Here is a 24,711-nt window from a genome sequence, read left to right as displayed (position 1 = left end):
AGAATTGAACATAGCTGAATAAAATAGAAAGGACATTTTTACCAAACGATATCCGAGGGAGTGCGAAAAAAAACAGTAGCCTGCACTCGAATAGCGAATGGAGGTTACGTGCAGTTATATGTTTAATATGCAAACATAGGCCGCGTGTCCATAAGGCTAGGGGAAGCTTTTCCTAAAGTAAATTGCCAAAATTATATAGCCTAATTAGCCTACTCCTGTCTACACAGAAATAAAATAATTCAAAATAGGCTACTAAAGCATGATTTGGCCACAGACGATCATTAGCTTCTTTAAAAAAAATAAGTTGTGGATTGTTTTAAATAGTATTGCCTACAGTCGGACGGAAAGGCAGCGCGCAATTTGGGTAGATTATTGTTGAGTTGTGACCGTCTGTGAAAAGTAGAGGCCAAACCAGGCATATCGCAATATTTCAAAATACAATCGCAGGAAAACATAGTTTGGAAAGCAAATGGTTCTTGCTGTAAAGAGAAGACAATGAAAATACTAATCTGTCTTTTAGTTATCAAAATTCTGATCTTAAATTAGCGGACAACAGTATAGCCTCTCTTATTGGCACCAGCGGAGACCATCTGCAATATCCCCGGTGACTGCGCACTTCGCATATTCACTATTTATCATTGTTGGGTCAGTGCTACTTAAAAGTAGTTATTTTAACAATAACTTCCTCCTCCAGTTTAGATGGACGTCATATTCAATTTGTGACACCCGTTCTCGTAGGCCTATTATATGGACAACGTCGTTTTTATTGATCGGTTTTTCAGTGTCAGCAGAGTAGGCTACCCTATATTTTGTCGTATTAAAAAAAGATTCTGCTACTGTCTCCAGTCATATAAAGTGTAGTAGAATTCCATGAAATGTGTTAATAAAAGGCCACATTTTTCCCATGCAAAAGAAACTTACAGTATCTGATATAGCCTAGGCCTACTTCATGCTATACGTGCCCAGTCATGCATTGAACTGTATTTTTTGTCGAGGCACAGATCTGGGGAAGAGTACCACAAAATGTCTGCAGCATTGAAGGTCCCCAAGAACACAGCGGCCTGAAAGCGCTCCAGAGTTCCTCTGTGGAGATGAGAGAACCTTCAAGAAGGACAACCATCTCTGCACCAATCAGGCCTTTATGGTAGTGGTCAGACGGAAGCCACTCTTCAGTAAAAAGGCACATAACAGCCAGCTTGGAGTTTGCCAAAAGGCACCTAAAGGACTCTCAGACCAGGAGAAACAAGATTCTTTGGTCTGATGAAACCAAGACTGAACTATTTGGCCTGAATGCCAAGCGTCACGTCTGGAGGAAACCTGGCACCATCCCTATGGTGAAGCATGGTGGTGGTAGCATCATGCTGTGGGGATGTTCTTCAGCAGCAGGGACTGGGAGACTAGTCAGGATCGAGGGAAAGATGAATGGAGTAAAGTACAGAGAGATTCTTGATGTAAACCTGCTCCAGCGTGCTCAGGACCTCAGACTGAGGCGAAGGTTCACCTTCCAACAGGACAACGACCCTAAGCACACAGCCAACACAACGGAGGACTCTCTGAATGTCCTTGAGCGGCCCAGCCAGAGCCCGTACTTGAACCCGATCGAACATCTCTGGAGAGACCTGAAAGTAGCTGTGCAGCGACGCTCCCCATCCAACCTGACAGAGCTTGAGAGGATCTGCAGAGAAGAATGGGAGAAACTCCCCAAATACAGGTGTGCCAAGCTTGTAGCGTCATACCCAAGAAGACTCGAGGCTGTAATCGCTGCCAAAGGTGCCTCAACAAAGTACTGAGTAAAGGGTCTGAATACTTATGTAAATGTTATATTTCCGTTTTTTATTTGTAATACATTAGCAAACATTTCTAAAAACCTGTTTTTGCTTTGTCATTATGGGGTATTGTGTGTAAATTGATGAGTGGAAAAAACAATTGAATCCATTTTAGAATAAGGCTGTAACGTAACAAAATGTGGAAAAGGTCAAGGGGTCTGAATACTTTCCGAATGCACTGTAGGTGTAAGCAATATGATATTTTTGTAACGGATGCATGTCTACACTGAGTGTTTGTATGTGTGTTGACTTTTCCATGTGAGATGGTTCTGTGGTGTACCAGACGGCGTACCAGACTTGTCGCCGCTCTCCAAGGCGTCTTGATTGTCATCGCAGGCGATGAAGAGGCGTGGTTCGCTGTCTTCCCTCCTCCTCCTCCTCCTGTCATCGTCTTGGGTCCTCCTCTCCCAGCGTTGAGCCTCCTCCCTCCGGTCCTCTCCGCCAAACTTTGACTTCTGGGCAGGTTCCTCTTCTGCCTCCGCCTTGTCACTAGTCTCCACAGCAGCGAGGCTCTGACTGGGCCGAAATGCTATTAAAAGGAGAGGAACAAATAATGTTAGAGAAGTGAAAATAAACAAATAAAAAGGTCGAATACGCAACAGGCATCATGTCAGTTAAAACATCTTGAGTGAGTCACTATGTAGTGGCTGCGTCCACTACATTCATAGGTAATTCAATGAAAGCCCTATAGCATGTGTCAAACTCATTCCACGGAGGGCCGAGTGACTGCGGGTTTTCGCTACTTCCTTGCACTTGATTGATGAATAAAGGACACTAATTAGTAAGGAACTCCTCACCTGGTTGTCTAGGTCTTAATTGAAAGGAATAAACTAAAACCAGCAGACACTAGGCCCTCCATGGAATTAATTTGACACCCCTGCCCGATAGTGTAAGCTTAACAATGGAGCCTTGTAACTCCTCTCACCGTCTGTATGTTTGGCCTTGTCTGGCTCTGGTTTCCGAGCAGGTGACTCCTTTGTCGGCTTGGTCCTTTTCTCAACTTTTCCTATGAGCTGAAATTTTTACAGAAATATATTTAAGATTTTACTTGATGCAGCTTAAGATAGACTTTCACCACAACAGAGAGGGCCTTGCCGCTGGCTATATCACCAGCATTGATTTGCTAACCCCGCTACATTTAGTGCAAAGCTGCTTGGTTTACCTTCGGTGGTTTAGTGTTCTCTGCAGGGGTGGGCTGGTGGACCATCTGTTTGCGGGGGACACGGTCCTTGGCCTCGCAGTTCAGCAGAAACTTCTCAAACAGGTTAGTGGAGGCGGCTGGTTCCTTATCCCCGCCCACTTCCTCTTTAGACTCCTCCTCTCGGGCCTTGCTAGTGCTGGCCCCTGCACCAGAGGAGGAAGAGGAGGATGAGGAAGAGGGGATTTTTGGTGGTGCAGGGGTGGCCTCCTGGCTCTTGCCCTTGGCCTTCTTGTGGACGTGGGCCGGGGCGGGGGTGTCGCTGGAGTCAGAGGTTGGTGTGGGCTCATCCCGGCTCTGGGTCTTGAAGGAGGCAAGGCTCTTGAGTTTTGCGAGTCCGCTTGCGGAGAGCGTGGGCGACGTAGTTTCCGGCTTCTTGCCTTTCCTGTCCTGAAGGAAGTCCTTGATGCCCTGCAGCTTCAGTTCTGACTTCCCCTTCTTATTCTTGGGTTTGTCATCAGTGCGAGACTTTTCAGTTGCTGTGGTATCATCCGTCTGGGACTCAGATGGCCCCTCGCTAAGCTCCTCTTCCAGGGGGGCGGTGGCCTCATCTTCAGTGGACTCCAGATCACCCCTTTGATCCTTCTTTGTCTTCTTTTTCTTATTCCCTTCCTCCATGTTCTCTTTTTTCCTATGCTTCCCTCCATCCTTGGCCTTGTCCTTCCTGTGCTTCTTGGAGGGCACGGGGGCTTCTTCCTCTTCATCAGATTCGACAAATCTCTTCTTGGAGTCGGACATCTTGGTACTGCGGCCCGGAGTCGGGGGAGGGGAAAGCTCCTCTTCATCAGACTCTGGTGCCGGACGAGGCCTGAAGTCCTCCTTGCGCTTGTCTTTCTTCTTTTTCCTCTTCTCCTTCGGGGGAGGTGCCTCCTCCTCTTCTTCTTCTTGGGGCTTCTTCTTTTTCTTCTTCTTGACAGGCAGGTCTGTGGGCTTGTCTTTATCACTGTCACTGTCAGAGTCGGCATCAAACACGTCACTCTTCATGGGAAGCTTCTACAGAGAAGAGGGGACATTCACATCAGCCATAGAAAGTGATAATCAGTTACTCATCAAATGTACACTGAACAAAAATATAAACTCAACATGCAACAACTTCAACGATTTTACTGAGTTACAGTTCATATAAGGAAATCAGTCAATTGAAATAAATTCATTAGGCCCTAATCTACGTATTTCACATGACTGGGCAGGGGCGCAGCTATGGGTGGGCATAGGCCCACCCACTGGGGAGCCAGGCCCAGCCAATCAGAATGAGTTTTTCCCCACAAAAAGGCAGAAATACTCCTCAGATTCATCAGCTGTCCAGTGAAAAAGCTGGATGTAGAGGACCTGGGCTGGCGTGTTTACACATGGTCTGCAGTTGGGAGGCAGGTTGCCAAATTCTCTAAAACAACGTTAGGCGGCTTATGGTAGAGAAATTAACATTCAATTCTCTGGCAACAGCTCTGGTGGACATTCCTGCAGTCAGCATGCCAATTGCGCGCTTCCTCAAAACTTGAGACATCTGTAGCATTGTGTTGTGTGACAAAACTGCACATTTTAGAGTGGCATTTTATTGTCCCAAGCACAGAGTGCACCTGTGTAATGAGCATGCTGTTTAATCGGCTTCTTGATATGCCACACCTGTCAGGTGGATGGATTATCTTGGCAAAGGAGAAATGCTCACTAACAGGGATGTAAACTAATTTGTGCACAAAATTGGAGAAATAAGCTTTCTGTGCGTCTGGAAAATTTCTGGGATCTTTTATTTCAGCTCATGAAACCTGGGACCAACACTTTACATGTTGCGTTTATATTTTTGTTCTGTGTAGTTAGTGTAACAGTCAGTTCTAAAAATCTAAAACGTTCCATCCCAGCAATTAGACTCACCAAGCCTTTCTTATGGTGGCTGTGATCCTCCTGGATAGGACTTACCATGCCCTTCTTAGCATCTTGGTCTTTCTTGACCTTAGCCTCTGCCAGAGCCCTCTTGTAGACCAGCAGCACCTCCCTACAATCCTCCAGGTGGGCCTCAGGCTCCCAGGTGTCATCGTCAGATGAGTAGTTCTTCCAGCGAACGCGGTACAGGACCTCCCCCTAAAGACAAGGACAAATACATGTGGGTGAGAGCAATATGAGAATGCTTGCTGGAAATGTTTTCATTGCAGAATATGAAGACTGACTGACTGTTAGGGCATGGTGATATATCAAATTAAATTTGGATTTATGTATTTGCGTGATATTCCAAATGTCTGTATCGCAAGAACCACTTTTTTGTGTTTATGTCCGCTTCTTTTCGTGTTGTATTTTTGATCTTGTCTCCTTCTGTGCACCTTCCATTTACACCAGAGATCTGTATATAATGACAACATGCTCATGTCTCCGCCCTAAGAATGGGAGTCATTGTCCCAATGACTTGTGCTTATTTTGGACAGATTTTGGCGGGAGTGAAACCTCTAGTCTTCCTCTCTGTTTGCGCACACACACACACACACACACACACACACACACACCAAGCCACTCCCCCTCACAACAAATATGAGAGATCACTTCTCCTCTCTGACAAGCGGTTTCAACTCGCTCTTTTCCTTTGAGGTTTGGTCCAACAGAAACGGTCATATGGACACCGAAACACAGACATTATTTTACTGTAATAGAGGACAGGTTAACCTTTCCAACGATACCCTTTTTATGTCTCAACTCCTCAAATTGCATGCAGAGCAGACACTACTAAAACGTGAGTATCAATGAACATTGATTCAGTTAGTCAAGCGTGGCATTGGGGTACCGCTAGCAGAATTTTTGCCAAAGACTGTTATACTAGATGTGTAGTCTGCTTTATAAATGTGCAATAAGCATAAAACAAAATTATATACAGGCGGTGTCAGAGGAAGGCCCTCAACTTTCAAAGACTCCAGCCACCCAAGTCATAGTCTGTTCTCTCTGCTACCACACGGCAAGCAGTACCAGAGCACCAAGTCTGGGACCAAAAGGCTCCTGAACAGCTTTTAACCCCAAGTCATAAGACTGCTGAACAGTTCATCAAATGGCTACCCTGAATATTTGCATTGACCCCCTTTTTATTTGCACTGATTCTACGCACACTCACTGGACTCTTCCCACACATACTACATTGACACTCCAACACACACAGACTATATACACAACTACATACGCTCACACACACACACACACACACACACACACACACACACACACACACACGCATAGATGCCACACCAGGGTTTCTGTTAGGAAAATCTGGCACCGGACAGTTGACCTGCAACATTTTCATTTACCGGACATTTGAGAAATTGACCAATCCCATATGCATTGGGTGCGTAAACTGATTAGGGTGTCCACCCACGGTGCTCAGAATGACAGAAATCACATTTAGAATATGTTAATTCATATTAACAGAACATGCAAGTCGAGAATGTAACGATGTGCGGTCCTTCTTACCGAATTCTGATGTGCACTTTGAACATGTTAGAATAACTGTCCACGTTTACTTTTCCTCAGCCAACAAGACCTGTAACGAACAGCAAAATCACTAGCCTACTTCTATCTACTATAGTAGAAAAGTTTAGGCTACCAATTCTATTGGTCAGCTTGTCGAAGAAGAAATAGCCTATTACAAAACAGAGTCTGGGACGATGGATCCCAAATTCATTCAACCAGTAGGCCTAGGCTACATAATAAAATGTTAAAAAGCAATGAGTCTGATGCAACAGATCAAAACGTTTAGCTTAAAATTGAGAAACTATTATTCACATTATAAGCGTAGCAAGGTGCACAAGGCAGTAGGCTATGAGCGAATGTTCATTCCATAATGCAATTAGCAGGAAAACACAGTTGTCAAATGGGCACTGCACATGCAAGCGGTTTCATATGACAGAATTGAAAATATCCATTAGAAATGTACAAAAAGAGGAGATCTAATAGGCTACTTTGAATCAAGGCAAGACATGCCTCATATATATTAAAACGTTCAGGTTTCAAACAATTAAGTATACATTTTCAAAATGCATTCTGCCTCCAGCTCATTGCAAAGTGATGTGATGAAGCCTGCTTCTGTTGCCATTTGATGCGGTGTTCAAAACTGAGAACTCGGAAATCTCAGACTTCCGACTTCAGTGCTTTCAAGACAAATGGGAACTGGGGAAAAAACGAGCTCCTACTGGGAAAAATAGTTTTGAATAGAATTCCAACTCAGGAACTCTGGCCTCTTTCTAAAGCTTCAACTTTCTGAACTGAAGATCACTGACGTCATGATTTGACCTCGTATTTTACGAGTTCCCAGTTTTCTTGAAGGCACCACAAGATGCTGCAGCAGTAGCTCTTACACCAACTGACAGATTTTCCACTCAAAGGCTCTGTATGCTGTACACGTGTGATAAATAGGATGCATAACAAATATACTGTACACAAGCCCCAATTAAATTCCACTAAATTATGCAAATGTACCTATAGACTGATAAGCATTACCAGTCAAACTTTTGACATCAACTGCTATTTCCATCAATGAATAGATTAAAAAGCATTATATCGTAATGGGATTTTTTTCTTCTCCTGGACAATTGGCCCGGAGCCAATTTTATTGGCTTTTCTATTTATTTTTCACCTGACAAAAGCCGGCTATTACATTTACATTTTAGTCATTTAGCAGACGCTCTTATCCCGGCTAATGGAAACCCAACGCCACACACACACTTTCACATTTGCTGCTGCTACTCTTTATTATCTATCCTCATTGCTTTTTAACGTTTTTTGGATATAACCTAGGACTAATGGTTGTATGAATTTGGGATTATCGTCCCACAACGGTCCCAGAGTCTGTTTGGAATAGGCTATATCTTTCTCGCTCAGAACGACAAGCTGACCAATAGAATAGGTCAACTTTTCTACTATGGGGGATAGTAGATTGACATAGGCTAGTGATTTTGCTGTTCATTACTGGTCTTGTTGGCTGAGGAGAAGTAAATATGGGCAGTTATTCTAACATAGGCAGTGTGTGGGTTTCAAGCTTTGAGGACATTTCACCATAAAAATGCAGACTTTTGTAAGATAGCCTACTATTCCTAACGTGATGATTAGATTGGATAGTAATATAACTCAATCACTGTTCGCAAAAAATACTGTTCAATGCAGCTTGTAATGGCTTGGAGTAGGCTATATCAGATACACTGACAAACAGATCAATAAAAACAACTTTGCCTGATCCATATATTAGGCCTACGAAAAGGCCAGACAAATACAATATGATGTCCTTCTAACCTGATGGAGGGAATTATTGTCCAAAAACAAAAGTGCACCGACCCAATGATAAAGACAGTGAATATGCACACTCACCGGGGATATGGCCGATGTTCTCCGCTGGTGCTAATAAGATACGGTACTTTTCCCTCAATTAAGTTGAGAATTTTGATAACTGAAAGACAGATTAGAGTATTTTCATTGTCTTCTCTTTACAGCAATAGCCATTTATTTTCCAAACTGTTTTTCAACGATTGTATTTTTAAATATTGCGATATGCCTGGTTCTCAGCTTTTCATTGACAGTCGCAAATCCACAATCATCCATTTGGTATTTGCCGCGCGTTCTGCCCAAATTGCGGGCCCTTCTGACAGTAGGCAACGCGATTTAAAACAAAGAAGCTAAATGATCCTCTGTGGCCAAATTACGCTTTCTAGTGTAGTAGCCCATTTTAAATGATTTTCTTTCTTTCTGTATAGACATGAGTAAACTAATTAGGCTATCTAATTTTGGCAATTTAATTCAATTTACTTTAGGGAAAGCTTAGCTTCCACTAGCCTTATGTATTCTAACGTCTTCAAATTGCTCATCGGAATTTGGTAAGAATGACGACCCCGTTGTATCCATTTTCCTAACGGAAACTCTGCTACATGTAGATCTTACCTCAATTACCTCACCTCGTACCCCTGCACATTGATTCTGTACCGGTACTCCTTGTATATTAACTCTGCATTGTTGGAAATTGACCCTTAAGTAAGCATTTCACTGTTAGTCTACACTTGTTGTTTACAAAGCATGTGACAAATATATCTGATTTGACCCATGCCTACTCATAGAGCTCTCCGTCTGAGATAAACACACATTCAGCTGAACGGCTGTGTCTGGCACTGCCGCATACAGCCAGTATTTCCAGTCCCCACCCTCCTATCCAGTGCACTGGGACAACAGAGAGCTCCAGTCAGAGGGGATAAGGGAGAGGGGCTGCAGAGTTCTCTGACAATTTGACAGTGGACTTTGAACAACTGACTCGAGAAATAAGCTAATCAACTGCGTCTGCAGCAGACGTGATACCCTATGTCATGGCATTGAAACGCCTGCTCAACAAAACTGCTGACACAGACCGTGGGGTTAAAACTTGCAAAAAAACTCTACTAGAGGCTGTGAACAAGCGATTCGATGGCATTCTCTCTGAGCCTCTTTACTGTGTCGCCACCATGCTCGATGCTAGGTACAAGGACCGCTACTTCGATGCAGACAAGAAACAGTGTTTACGTGAAATGTTACAGACACAGCTGGACAAGATGGAAACGGACACAGTGACAGTGCGCACAAAGGAAAAGGACCCACGACAGAAGAGGCCACAGACAGACAGAGCTGAAACGTCACTGCTTGATATGTATGATGAAATTCTGGTTGAGAATGGAACGACTGAACAAATGAACAACGAAACAGCACAGCAAGTAAGTGAAAGAAATAGGTTTTGATTATGTTTTACTGGTAATGGGGACATACGTAAATGCCAACAAAATAACTTTTTGGTCAGAGTGTGTATCTCTGTGAGAGAGAGACGCGTTGTATTTTCATTTTCTGTTACTACATCGGCCAACGTTGATCTATGCCTAATAATCCTTTGGAATGCAAGAATAATGCAATATGTTGTATTACATTTTAATTTCCTAAATGAAAGATGAGATGTGTTGTAAATTTGCTTGGATTTTACTAGTCAAGTCAGTTGAGCACATTTGAAAAGTTTAAATTGTGCCATTTATAGCAGTTTATGACATAGCCTAGAGACAGTATTTTTTTTCAAGCAGTTAAAGCTAAAATGATTAACTGCATTTTAGTTTAAACCAATATTTATTTCAAAGCATTTAAGTTTCTCCATACAGTCAAGATTGGATAGTAAGAAGAGCCACCAACAACTTAACCATCTTTGTAATGCGGGGCAGCTAAAATATTTGTGTCATGAATATCTGTTGTGCGATAAAATACATTAATGGATTTGTCATTTTTCTCATTTACAAGTTATAAAACAATCTGTTCCTAACTGAACAAATGAACATATTACAATTTGTTTCAACTATTTAACTGTACTAGAACGCTTAAAAGGCCGCTAAAAATTTTAATATCGGTATCTTTTTTTTGGCAAAGAAAGTATCGGATATCGGTATCGGCCAAAAATGTCATATCGGTGCATGACTAATTATACTGTGTTATTGTGGCAGTCAATCAGGTAAGGCAGCTGGTCCATGTCAAACTAATTTGCAGTTCTGCAACACTGAATAACCAGTGCAACCCTGCAAGAAGAGAGCAGTGTAATGTTCTGCAAGGACACCTGGCTGTACCCACAACTCAAAGAATGCCGACTCATTATTGTAGAGCACCATCACCTGTTCATTATTTTCATAGGCGTGAAAAGGAAAGGTCTGTACCATTGTATTAGGTACCGTGAAAAAAAGAGCGTCATTGCTAATGTATTTAGCTAGCTAGAACATATCTAGAGACTGTCAATATATAGCCAACATAACCAAAACAAAGATGACAGCAGAATATAGTAATCCGCAGCTGCCTACTACGGACAGTTAGCGCTAACGTTAGCGCTTTCTAACAAACTAACGTAGTAAGCTAACTAGCACATGTAGCTAGTTAGCTAATTAAAGACAATTACGAGTTGGTTGTACATGCGTTAGCACGGAGGGTTTGTTGTATTTGGCAAGTCTGTGCAACAGTGGGGCTAGCTGAAGTCCTGAAGGATGAAATAATAACACCAGTCTGTCTGGCCTAGCTTTACTGTTCGTACAAGGAGGGGGGCGTCGGATGCCTGGGCAAAGTTGTGCAGCCATTGACATTTCCTTTGCGGTTGGCTAGTTAGCTAGCTAACTGTTGTTATTATACATAAGTGAACTGTGCGTGGACATTTAAGCATTTCTCTACGTTAGCTAGCCATATATTTACAGTTTACTTAAGAAAACACGGTTCCTAGTGTTTAAACCTTTTCATTGTTGTCAAATTGTGTAGATAGCTAGCTAGCAACAACGTTCAGTTTGCTCGAACGTTCAGTTAGCCAAGTTAGCTAGTTAACAACATGCTTGCTTCGTTACTGTACCTCCTCCGTTCGCATGTCAATAATCCTCTCCACTTCGTATACATCTTCAACCTCGTCTTCGCTGTCTCCAGCCTCTGGCTTTTCCGCCATTTTATAGTCACAGGAATAAACAACAACAGTAATTATCTTATTATGACTTCGCCGGTATAAGAGCCAAGCCCAGAGATAGCTAACTAGCTACAGTACACGCTAGCAATTTCTAGCTTTGTTAGCCACAACAACTCTCTGTTAGGCTAGCTGGTTAACTAACGTTAAAGAGCGGGGAGCTGATAGACCAGCCTGAGATACGTCTTCTTCGTGTGGCTGACTTCTTATTCGATGAGATTGAACGTCGGTTGGCATCCAATACATTTTGCATTACCGCCACCTACTAGACTGGAGTATACCTCCCTTTTACTTCGCTTGAAAAAATAAATAATAATAAATCAAAAATAAAATAAATCAACAAATACCCTACCATCTCACCCTACACTCACTAAAAACCCACCACCCTACTCTATTATTGAAATATATCTAGTCCTACCTCAGGACAACAACCAATCAACACACCCTGTAACTCTTCTGACGTCAACTCTCGTACACCCAAATACCTCTCTGCAGCTGCCACCACAACCTGCATTTTCTCCTACAATTAACACATACCACTACTTTCCCCAATGCTACACAATTCTTGGTCTCATGCCCTTCTGCACACTTCTCACACTTAGGCACCTCCCTCCTACACACTGCTGCCACATGCCCATAAGCTTGACACCTGTAACAACGTAATGTATTCGGCACAAATGCTCGAAACACAAACAATTACCACAAGACCACTTCTGGTTACCTTCACCGATTCCACAGCACCCAACTCTATTTTCACCCACCCTGAAACCACATTCGCATACCACCCCAACAGATCCACAGATGATGCAATCTCTATTGCACGCCACACTGCCCTTTCCCACCTAGACAAAAGGAACACCTATGTGAAAATGCTGTTCATTTACTACAGCTCAGCGTTCAACACCATAGTGCCCTCCAAGCGCATCACTAAACTAAGGACCCTGGGATTAAACACCTCCCTCTGCAACTGGATCCTGGACTTCCTGACGGGCCACCCCAGGTGGTGAGGGTAGGCAACAACACATTCACCACGCTGACCCCCAACACGGGGGCCCCTCAGGGGTGCGTGCTTAGTCCCCTCCCGTACTCCCTGTTCGCCCACGACTGTGTGGCCGCGCACGATTCCAACACCATCATTAACTTTTCAGACGACACAACGGTGGTAGGCCTGATCACCGACGACGATGAGACAGCCTACAGGGAGGAGGTCAGAGACCTGGCAGCGTGGTTCCAAGACAACAACCTTTCCCTTAACGTCAGCAAGACAAAGGAGCTGATCGTGGACTACAGGAAACGCAGGGCTGAGTGTAACAGTGTTGCTTCCGTCCCTATCCTCGCCCCTACCTGGGCTTGAACCAGGGACCCTCTGCACACATCGACAACAGTCACCCTCAAAGCACCATTACCCGTCGCTCCACAAAAGCAGAGACCCTTGCAGACCAAGGGAAACAACTACTAGTGCGCACCGCTAACAAGCTAGCCATTTCACACCGGTTACACGAGCACGGCCCCATCCACATCGATGGGGCTGTAGTGGAGCAGGTCGAGAGCTTCAAGTTCCTCGGTGTCCACATCACTAAGGAATTATCATGGTCCACACACACCAACACAGCTGTGAAGAGGGCACAACAACGCCTCTTCCCCCTCAGGAGGCTGAAAAGATACGCATGGGCCTGTCATGCCAAATAATCTCCCCCGGCCAAATAGTGTCCCCCTCTGTGTCACAATGGGATTCGATAAACTATTAGAGTCCGTTGCTATATCAACGGTGTGATGAGCTAATGATTCGAATTTTGGAGATCATTACAGCCTAAATTACGTTCTTTTCATCATCGCTATGCAAACAAGGCTGATTTCCACGACAATTTTGCTGTTTAAACAAGTTTTGTTTAGCTAATAAAATGAAAACATGAATTCTAACCAGTTTTGGGTACCTTGTTAACATTACAACATGAAATCCATGTCTTAAACGTTGCTACGTTTCGGAAATGGCAAAGAAAACTTGTAATCTGCTTGACACATTAAAGTTACTTAATTTACAGATCATGAAGTCAGCTAATTTCCACTCCATTCATATGCAAATCCGTTTGAATCATACACTGGCTTATCTGGCTGTCATGTTTTTATTTTAACCTGCCCTTCCCTTATCTACACTGAAATAATATAATTTCAGTAGTCCTCTATTATGATAAAAAAAATTATATCTCGCATAGCTCATTAGTACACCCTTGTGGTTGAATATACAGTATATGTGTCTATTGTAGGTCCTAGGATACAACAATGAATAATGTGGAACAAATAAATACCATCAAAGGATACCTTCCAACTTACAATAATGAACACCTTGTGAAACAGCTGTGAAACCAAACCTGGCAATATTTAAGATTTTAATACATAAACTTTTATACTTTTGGCAATCAGACTGTAATACTTAATTCTGGTGTGTGGAATAGAGAGGTGGGTGCTGTGTGGTTGGGAGGTTCTGTCTGTTACTTGTTCTCAACAGGCAGCCAGTCTCAGTCAGGGGTGGTGGGATGGAAAAGCAAACATAATGGATACTTCATTTTCAATAACATGGGCCTGGTTTAGTTGGAAGCCCTCTCACCACATCAAGGTACAGGCAGAGATACGTTTTTTTTAAAAGTATATATTTTTTAAACCCAGTTTAATTAAGGCCTTTAACCCCCTACTCTATCTTTTTAATGTTTGACCTGATGGGGCTTGGATAGGTGTAGCAATATGGTGATGACTCAACCCTGCTGTGTAATGGACTCCGGGACACTTCTGCCGTATTACGTACATAAATCTAGAACATACAGATATGCAAACACTAACTAGAAACCAATGTCCAATTCCATACCAACCCTGGCCTAAAATTTGATTTGGAATTGGGCACAAAATATTAATGGCTAGGGGGAAGGGGTTAAGACCAGTAAGGAACTGGGCAACTGAACAGTCAATTTCAGTCAATTGAAAATTGTACTTGCATTTAATATGCAAATGTATACATTTACAGCCGATTCAAGCAAGTTTCAAATATTTATCAGCAAACAAATGGAAAAATATACAAATATTTACATGGTTGTAAACGTTACTTGTCGGAAGTTTACATACACTTATGTTGGAGTCATTAAAACTTGTTTTTCAACCACTCCACACATTTCTTGTTAACAAACTATCGTTTTGGCAAGTCGGTTAGGACATCTACTTTGTGCATGACACAAGTAATTTTTCCAACAATTGTTTACAGACAGATTATTTCACTTATAATTCACTGTATCACAATTCCAGTGGGTCAGAAGTTTACATACACTAAGTTGACTGTGCCTTTAAACAGCTTGGAAAATTCCAGAAAATTATGTCATGGCTTTAGAAACTTCTGATGGGCTAATTGACATCATTTGAGTCAATTGGAGGTGTACCTGTGGATGTATTTCAAGGCCTACCTTCAAACTCAGTGCCTCTTTGCTTGACATCATGGGAAAATCAAAAGAAATCAGCAGACCTCAGAAAAAAATTGTAGACCTCCACAAGTCTGGTTCATCCTTGGGAGCAATTTCCAAATGCCTGAAGGTACCACAACAATAGTACGCAAGTATAAACACCATGGGACCACGCAGCCGTCATACCGCTCAGGAAGGAGACGCGGTCTGTCTCCTAGAGACTAACGTACTTTGGTGCGAAAAGTGCAAATCAATCCCAGAACAACAGCAAAGGACCTTGTGAAGATGCTGGAGGAAACAGGTACAAAAGTATCTATATCCACAGTAAAACAAGTCCTATATCGACATAACCTGAAAGGCCGCTCAGCACGGAAGAAGCCACTGCTCCAAAACTGCCATAAAAAAGCCAGACTACGGTTTGCAACTGCACATGGGGACAAATATCGTACTTTTTGGAGAAATGTCCTCTGGTCTGATGAAACAAAATAGAACTGTTTGGCCATAATGACCATCGTTATGTTTGGAGGAAAAAGGGGAATGCTTGCAAGCCGAAGAACACCATCCCAACCGTGAAGCACGGGGGTGGCAGCATCATGCTGTGGGGGTAATTGAGTGTATATAAAATTCTGACCCACTGAGAATGTGATGAAAGAAATAAAAGCTGAAATAAATCATTCTCTCTACTATTATTCTGTCATTTCACATTCTTAAAATAAAGTGGTGATCCTAACTGACCTAAGACGGAGAATTTTTACTAGGATTAAATGTCAGGAATTGTGAAAAACTGAGTTTAAATATATTGGCTAAGGTGTATGTAGACTTCCGACTTCAACTGTACTTACCAACCAACTTACCAACTTCACAGCCAATGTCTGCAAGAAAACATTACGTTACGACTGTAACCCCGGTTCTCTGATAGTATGAGTGAGGTATTTCACTTATGGGATACACCCCCAGAGTATTCGTCAGAAGCCTTTATTACACTACGCCACGCCAGCCATGATTGGCTGGACATCGAGACGTGTGTGTCGGGGAAGGATGTCCCTCCTACCCTAAAAAAGGTCTGACTCAGCATCTCTGAGTCACTCAAAAATAAGCCACACCTCTTCCTCGCTCTTGCAAGGAAGGTGGTCTGGTGAAATACCTCACTCATACTATCAGAGAACCGGGGTTACAGTCATAACCTAAAGTTCTCTTTCAAGTATTCGTTTCGGTATTTCACTTATGGGATATACTGACTCCCGTATTGCCAGACAAGCTTATCCTGACGACCGACTGCCCTGTGTGATATACCACACAAATGGGCTTTGCCCTTCAGAAGATACTACACATAAAACAGTATGCGCCAGGGTCGGTGCAGTGACATTGAGCCTATAAAACTTTGCAAATGTATGAGGCGAAGCTAAACTTTCTGCTGAGCAAATATCTTGGATAGATATGCCCTTAAATAAAGCCCAGGACGTAGCCATTCCTCTAGTGGAATGAGCCCATAGGCCAGCAGGAGACTGAAGACTACTTGAGTAGGCCAAAGCAATAGCCCCCACTATCCAGTGGGATAGGCGTTGTTTAGTGAGGGCTTTACCTGTGTGAGGTTTCGCACAGGAAACAAACAACTGATCACATTTCCTAAATCCCTTAGTCCTGTCCATGTAGATGCGCAGAGCGCGTACTGGACACAACATATGCAACCGTTGATGTTCCGGAGAGGAAAACGGTGGGGGATAAAAAGCTACTAGCTCCAGAGGAAGACACATCAAAGATGGGTTAACAATCTTAGGGATAAAGGCGGGGTTAGGCCGCAACGATACCCTATTGTTACCAGGTGCAAATTGTGCACATGACGAGTGCACCGAGAGTGTGTGAATGTCACTTACACGCTTGGCGGAGGCCAATGCTAGTAATAGCGTGGTCTTAAATGAAAGCATCTTCAGCTCCACCTGATCCAGGGGCTCAAAAGGCTGTTGGCATAGAGCATCCAAAACAATTGATAAATCCCATGACGGGGCAAGCTGTTTGTACACCAGACGCAAGTGACGTGCACCCTTCATAAAACGGGCGACAAGGGGGTGTTGCCCCACTGTCGTGCTACCAAAACCCACATGACAAGCCGAAATAGCTGCTAGACATACCTTAATAGTAGAAAAAGCCTTTCCTTCTTCTAATAATTCCTGTAGAAACGACAGGATTACCGGGACAGAGCACTGGAATGGCACTGCCTGTGATACAGTGCACCATTCCTCAAACACTCGCCATTTACAATTATAAAGGGACCTGGTGGATGAGGCTCTAGCACTCTGAATAGTCTAAATGACATTTTGAGGAAGCCCGGCAGTGTTCAAGTTGAACCATTCACGGGCCAGGCCTAGAGTGCCAACCATTCTGGTTGAGGATGGAAAATCTCCCCTCGCGCCTGGCACAGTAGGTCCTGACGCAAGGGAAGGGGCCACGGATGGCTGCATAGCAGTTGAGTGATCTCCGCTAGCCAGTTATTCCCTGGACAATGTGCCGCTATTAGTAAGAGAGATAGACCCTTCTCCCGCACTCCCATCGGTGCCTCCCAATCCCTCCGAGAAAAGAACAGTGGACACTGAGTATTTTCCATCGATGCATAAAGATCCACTACTGTAATGCCGAAGTGCATACAAACCTGATTGCCTACTTCCGGGTGTAGTGTCGAGAACTATGCTGAGATGCTGTGAGAACAAGAAATCCGCTGACACTGTCCTCGATTATAATTATTTATTACATTGAAGATCTCAGCGCCAATTTACAGACTTCTGCAGACATCTGGAGAACAACGGCCCAATCTCTTAATATGTTGTTCTCCCCTCCTTTGTCCCAAACCATAGTATATATATCCTATGTAACCTGATATGAGTGTTTTCCCCTACAGACCAATCCCAGGACTCCACATAACATACTTCCTCTGTTTTAGGGTGCCCCTATAGAAATGCTCTCCAGATGCTTCCTCAAGCTGAGTCAACATCCTCTAAGACACCATTTGCAGACGTCAGCAAAGTCATAAATTGTCTAGATACTACATATTTCCCCCCTTCGAGACTAACTAAGTCTCGAAAACAAAAAGAATAGGATTATGACAAATAACATTTTTTCTCTTATTGAGTAACTTTAGCAATAAACCAAAAACAATTTTTTCTATGGAGTGTAAATAAATGTCTATGAAAAATGAACAAATCTTTATGGAGTGTAAATACATTTCTATGAAATATGAACAAATCTTTATGGAATGTGAGAGCGAAAAACCTGTCTGGCAGCTTTCTTTCCAAATATCCATCAATCAATCAAGACAGTAATATTCTCTCACGGCCCCTCTGCCCCAGGCAACCACTTAAGTACTCCAGATCAATTCATACATCTTTATCAATGCATTTTAAACTATGATGCAATTAAATACACATGAAAGCTCCAGCAAACAAAATACAATCAAATGTGTCCACATTCAGGCTGGTCGACCCATCGGACCCTCCTGTGGATTCTCTCTGTCCCTGCCTAGACCCAATATCCCTAAGCATCAACGAAATAAACATTTACATTTACATTTACGTCATTTAGCAGACGCTCTTATCCAGAGCGACTTACAGTTAGTGCATACATTATTTTATATTTTTTATTTATTTGTCTTTTTTTTTTTCATACCCCCCGTGGGAATCGAACCCACAACCCTGGCGTTGCAAACGCCATGCTCTACAAACTGAGCTACATCCCCTGCCAGCCATTCCCTCCCCTACCCTAGACGACGCTGTGCCAATTGTGCGCCGCCCCATGGGTCTCCTGGTCGCAGCCGGCTACGACAGAGCCTGGATACGAACCAGGATTTCTAGTGGCACAGCTAGCACTGCGATGCAGTGCCTTAGACCCCTGCGCCACTAAACAAACATCTGAGATCCCCACATGTACCCAACTACAGCAAATATCATTCTTAAAAAATTAGTACAGAAAGAATATGACACAAATTATGTATTACACATGCAAATATGTCTATATATCATTGCAGACACTGGAATGTAGTCCACTACACTTCATCTCCTTAGCAGTGTCGACTTTCAATGCAACGTCGATGATGGAATCTGAACATTTCCACACCTTCCTTGTTCCACTTCCTCCAGTCCATTCATATTGTCCATTCATATTGTCCATGTTTGAGTATTTGAATCCCCTCTACACATTCCCGCATATGCTTCTGGAAGAAAAGAAAAGACATATACATTATCAAAGTCCTGCTCTTCTTACTAACTTGAACATAAAAAGTTACATTATATTTCTCATTACTAACCTTACGTTCATGCTTACCCAAAGTCATCATATAATCATCACAATCTGATATTCCCCTAAACATTCCCTTTCCATCATATGTTTTATTTGAACAAAAACAGCTTTTAGCCCTCACGGGTTTCACCTCCAATGCTTCATGAAGCGCTGTTAACTGATTTTCCTTCCGATCTAACAAATTCGTATAGGGTAATTAATTTAACCAAGAACACTTAAACCTCGGCCTAAACAAATGCTTCTACAATGACATTATTGTATCTGTTAATGATTGTTGCTGATACAACAGCCATGATAAAGCATAAGATTGACACATACTTGATAGAGGTTGAGCTACCTTCTCTAAGATTCAACCCCATGTTCCTGGTGCTGGAATTCTCAACAGACATGGACCCTCAAGATTCCTCACTGATCTTACAGAATGAGGTAACTGCTCGAACCAAAGATTCTTCCTGCCCATCCATCTTTAATTTGCAAAACAGAAGAATCAAATCCATATCCCTTCCATTTAGTTTCTCTCTTCCCTAACGAGCAGTATTGATCAGATATATCTTCTTGTCTTCCATCAAAATCAAAGAACTCATCCTGTACCTCCATGAGAGTATTCTCCCTGATCTTCCCCTCTAACATTACGCAAAATAAGTGAGCAATCACTCATAACCCTCTTCCACTTCATATCGTTGTACAAAATATACTTCCTTTGACTAGGTGAAACAGCTTCTACTTCTTGTCCTGATAACAGCACTTCTTCTCCATAATTATCTCTCCACTGAACTCAAAATTTCCCTTCACCACTGTTCTCTTTCTCGTACTAACATTGAAGCTGAGCTGACTGTCCTAGAGTTCCTTCAACCCTAGTTTTCATAACTTTTTAGTCTGACTTTTTCTCCTAATTTTTTCAAAAACCATTTCACTGATTCATCCAAAATTCCTTTCCCACTAATTTTTTCTAAAACCATTTCACTGATTTATCCACAAATTCCTTTCCCACTAATTTTTTCAAAAACCATTTCACTGATTTATCCACAAATTCCTTTCCCACTAATTTGAGGATATTTGATCGGGAAGTCCCCACCTGCTTATGACTTCTTTACACAAAAACTTGGCAAACGATTGAGCATCTTTTAGCTTAGTTTGACATCTTATGCACCTCTTGGTGTAGGAATGTAACCAAGAATAACAGTCACACCCCTGCAAACATTATTTTTCAGACAGATTGTGCACCTGCCTATGACATAGTCAATCTGTTCAAGCAAATATGGTTCCCAAAAACCATACTCCTTTGTGATCTTTCTCCTAACCTCCCCCCTTGCAACATTAGCTAACCCATAGCTTCCTAAATCATCAGACCTATTAGGTCTAGAGGCGCTACTATCAATCCCTCATGGTTTCTCCAAAGACAACAAAGGATTGTTACTCTGAGGATTTTTTCATTGTCTTCAAAACACCTGCTTTTGAAAGTCCTTCAATTTGTGGTTCAATCCCTTGGATTGCTTAATCTTTCAATGGATACTGATTCTTCCAAGGAAGTCTGGCTCCTCGTTAAAGTTCAACTTTCACCTCAATTGGGCTGATTTCACAAGTCCAATATCGGTACTGTGTTGAGACCACAAACATTCTGGAACTTGTTGCAACATCACCTCTTTCATAGGGTCTTAATCCATCTTCACATTGCAAATAGATTAATGTGTCATCCGTACAGCTTATGACTCTCCTTGTCCTTGAGCCAAAATCATTCTTTTGAGAAATCGCTGATCTTCACTCCTCCAAATCCCCCAAATTCTCTCATCAGTACAAAAACAGCTTTCTCTGCTTCTGTCATCATTTCTCCTACTTGCTTCTGCTCATAGCCTTCAGAAACAAACAAGGTCACATGTGGCACATTCTTCTCAATCTCAAATTCTTTATCCAGATAATCATCTGTGTTTATCTTCATATCTGCTCCTTGTGGTCCTAAAACTATGCAACATAAGCTGAGTTGAACTTTCTTTGGTTGATGACTCAACCATTCCTCTGAGTTCAATTGGGCAGCATTCTTGAAATACTTTAGCTGAGTTGAAATGGATATTCCAGAAGCCTCGCATCTGGCATATTTTCCCCCTTAAATTTCTTCCATATCTTAGCCTGCTTCAAAAAATCTTCACTGAGATTTCCAATCCAGAATACTATAGACGAATCCATCTCTGTCATCATCAACAATTGGTAAACCTTTTCCTTTGGCACTTCTACCAGACAGCCATCTGGTGTACATCTTACTGTACAGTTCAATTTACACAATGCATCTCTTCCCAACAATGCAATAGGTGTATGTTCTGATACCAGTATGGGTATTGTAATTTTCTAATTTTCATAGCAGAGCTCAATTGGTTCCTTAAGAGGAATCAACTGTTTCACTCCCTCAAATCCCTGTCCTAATTAGTTGATTGGATATAGTGAGATGTGTAACCTCTTCAGGCTGAACACAGATAAAAGCAACTCCGCTATCCACCATCACTTCCAATGGTCGGTTGTTTATTTTCACCTCAATTGTTGGATCTTTTTCCCCTAACTGGTGCTACCAGCTGACACCCCCCTTTCGGATCTTGTCGGCACCCCTAGAATCCTTGCTCCTGGCCCCTATAAGGGTTCACCTGTCCTCCAGATGATCTTGACTTGCCCCTGTATCTTCCTCTGAAATTCCCTCTTGTGTTTCCTTCTGGCCCATTACACTCACAGGCAAAGTCACCAACCTGTCCACAATCATAACACACTTCTGAAGATTGTTGGAAGAATGGCTTAAATCCTCCTCTTCCTAAGCCTTCTCGTCCTCTTCCTCTCCAATTCTGTGTCTGTCCAGAGACTGGCTATGGATATGAAACAACTGGTACCGCTATTGGTGGCTGGTACAATTGCGGTTGGAACTGGTCCAGTTGAAGCTGTGGCAGTGATTTTTGATTTGGTGCACACTGATTCTTCATAACCAAAGCTTATTTCTTCTCCTTCTTATTCTCCCCCAGTTGTATTTCATTGAGTTTTCTGAGAGTTTCTTGGTCCTGTTCTTTCTGGTTGTGTTCCTTTTTCCTGTACAGATCCACTTGATGGGCTATATGATCTGTATAGTCCAACCACCTCTGCCAGTTTGCTCCTTACTGGTGAGGGCAGTCCCATCTGCAGTTTAGCTCTCAAAATTGACTGCTCAATTTGACTCACATCTCGATCATTTCCGGTAATATTTCTCCACACTTGATGAACTCTTGACACATAGGCTCTCGGATTTTCTTGTTGTCCTAGTGGGTCAATCAGAATGTTGTCAGGATGCACATTTGTTGGAAACGTATGTTTCAGTGCTCTCCACAGCCGATTTCTACTTGCACCAACAATTCAGGGTCATTCACCGCAGTCCCCACATATCTATTAAGTCCAGCTCTCTGAAAAATGTCTTCCATATCTGGAATCCCAAGGAGATTAGCCAAAAGTCTCTTAATGTCTCCTATGGCAGACTATGTTCCCACCATAATTTCTTACAATTTTTTAAATCCAAGGATATGCTCCATCTTGAAGAGTAGACAGCTTCTCAAGTATATCTGACATATCGGTATTTTGCAAAGGCTTATATTCTAGGTTCTGTCCTCGAAATATCATCTTCCATCATCTTCTTACTTGTGCTCTCTTTCCTTTCCTCAATGTATACTTCTTCTCCAATTCTTGGGATCCTTTTCTCAGCAGTTTTTTCTTCTGTATCTTCAGCTTCTTGAGTTGTTCTTCCAGTTCTCTTACTTCTTCTAAATTATTCTCCTTATCCAGGCATGATACGCATCGGTCTATATCTCTTTCTATTTATTTTGTGCTAATCATTGTAGGATAAAATCCTCTTGAATATGAAGCACCTTTAATCTCCAACTCTTTATCGGTGTCTTCATCTTCACTTTCATCAGAACTCGAATATCTTGTATTCTTCTTCTTCAAACATCCATCACCCCTTCTTTTCGCTCTGGCCAACCTCCGTCTGATCACAGGGTCATATCCACCCATGATCTCTTCTGAATCACTCTGATCATCATCATCATCATCTTCAAGTTCCATCCTCCTGAACCTTACTCCACCCTTAGTTTCCAGACATCTCGTTTTCTTCTTACTTTTGGAGTTTGGATTCATCTTTATGGTCGTTTCTGCTTTTCCTCTCTCTATTATTCAAGCACTTTCATTATGTTGATGACGTCTGGATTAAGAGTCCCTTCCACTGGCCATGGTTGTTCAATGTCAGGCCAACGTTTATTCCATTTTCCAGATAACCTTGCAATACCATTAACAAGAGGATTATTATTTTCTACTAGATCTACAGGAGTAATTACTTTCATAGTTTTGATGTCCTTTTTCCCCATTGTAACAACTCTTTTATATTCCTTTATTGTGAATTATTTTATTATTTTAGACTATGTAGCTTATGTTTCCCTCCCTTTTTTAAAATTTCCCCCCAAATTAATTAATTCATTAATTAATCCATTAATTTATTAATTTATTCATCAATTTATGTATTTATTCATTTTTATTTTATTTTATTTTATTTTACCAAATAATTGATTAGTGGCAATCTTACCACATCCGATCAGGAAAGTAAATGAAAATAGTCAACTTCAGAGCAATCCAAAAAAGAAAGACCTCTAATCCGGCAACACTACAGCACTCACAAACCAATTGCTTAATAAGCACCGAATTACCTTAATTTTACAGAATAATGTCAGTGCTGGATTTCCCAACTCAACTCTAATCAAACCAACTCATTCACAAAAAACTCCAAAATGCAATTCTTAATTACATCAATTGATCAGTCTGTTGCCAAGTCCCTGTCAAATTGTCACAACATGAAATATGCTAGGCACACAAAATATCCTCTATGGGAAGGTAAGTTTTGTGAATAGAACAGTACTAGCCTTGATTTGACTTGATCCATTGCAGCACACTCTGTCGCGTGATGCACTCGTCAGCACCTCCTCTCTCTCTCTGTCCCCTCCTTATCGTCTCTCATATCACAGAAGAACAAAGAACAGACAAGAATTTAGTATTTTATGCACTCACTGGGTTATTTCAACCATGCAATACTCCTCTGTTCACATTCGCGCTAAAAAATAAGCAAACAGCTTAACTCAGGAATAGTATAAATAGCTCAATAACATTTTATTTTATTTATTTAATTATTTTTTATTTTTAATCCGTCAACATATCTCTCATTTATCAATTCAATAGGGCTCAATCAAATAGTTTCATCGTTAAGCAACAGCCGATTTAACAAACAGAACACTTTATTAGTGTGTAAGTCTCCCCCTCCTTCTCTGCCTGCTCTAAGCCTGCGTCTCCCAGCAGCTCAGTGCAGGCAGGGGAGTAGCATATTTGCTCTACGTAACTCTAAACTCATAAAATCACACGCATGCGTAGTTCATTCACCAATGCGATTTCAGAGTGAGAAGAGCTCCCAAGCAGCTCTCTCCAAGCTAAACAACAGAAAGTAGACAGACCAGCTGTCCCTCCGTTATT

At 42.1% G+C, this 24,711-nt stretch overlaps 1 protein-coding gene across 4 annotated transcripts in view; it reads right to left on the bottom strand.

Annotated features, from left to right (window-relative positions):
- Positions 1-11,685, bottom strand: part of LOC311129736 (M-phase phosphoprotein 8-like) — a 38,498-nt gene extending 26,813 nt beyond the window's left edge. For 2 of the 4 annotated variants that reach the window (XM_084162156.1, XM_084162154.1), the window contains exons 1-5: positions 11,366-11,685; positions 4,939-5,100; positions 2,989-4,017; positions 2,752-2,839; positions 2,119-2,355 (exon numbers count right to left, since the gene is read on the bottom strand). In XM_084162156.1, the coding sequence (XP_084018282.1) occupies positions 2,119-2,355; positions 2,752-2,839; positions 2,989-4,017; positions 4,939-5,100; positions 11,366-11,455 (1,606 nt within the window). In that variant the 5' untranslated portion in view covers positions 11,456-11,685. Of the gene's footprint in view, positions 1-2,118; positions 2,356-2,751; positions 2,840-2,988; positions 4,018-4,893; positions 5,101-11,365 lie in introns of all 4 variants that reach the window. The other 2 variants (XM_084162155.1, XM_084162153.1) reach the window with 1 other exon arrangement.
- Positions 11,686-24,711: the final 13,026 nt, after the last annotated feature.

This window comes from Coregonus lavaretus (genome assembly GCF_964263955.1).
Source record: "Coregonus lavaretus genome assembly, chromosome: 5".
Lineage (NCBI taxonomy): Eukaryota > Metazoa > Chordata > Actinopteri > Salmoniformes > Salmonidae > Coregonus > Coregonus lavaretus.
The sequence above is the reverse complement of the archived record's forward strand: the minus strand, read 5'-3'. Positions and strand labels throughout refer to the sequence as shown.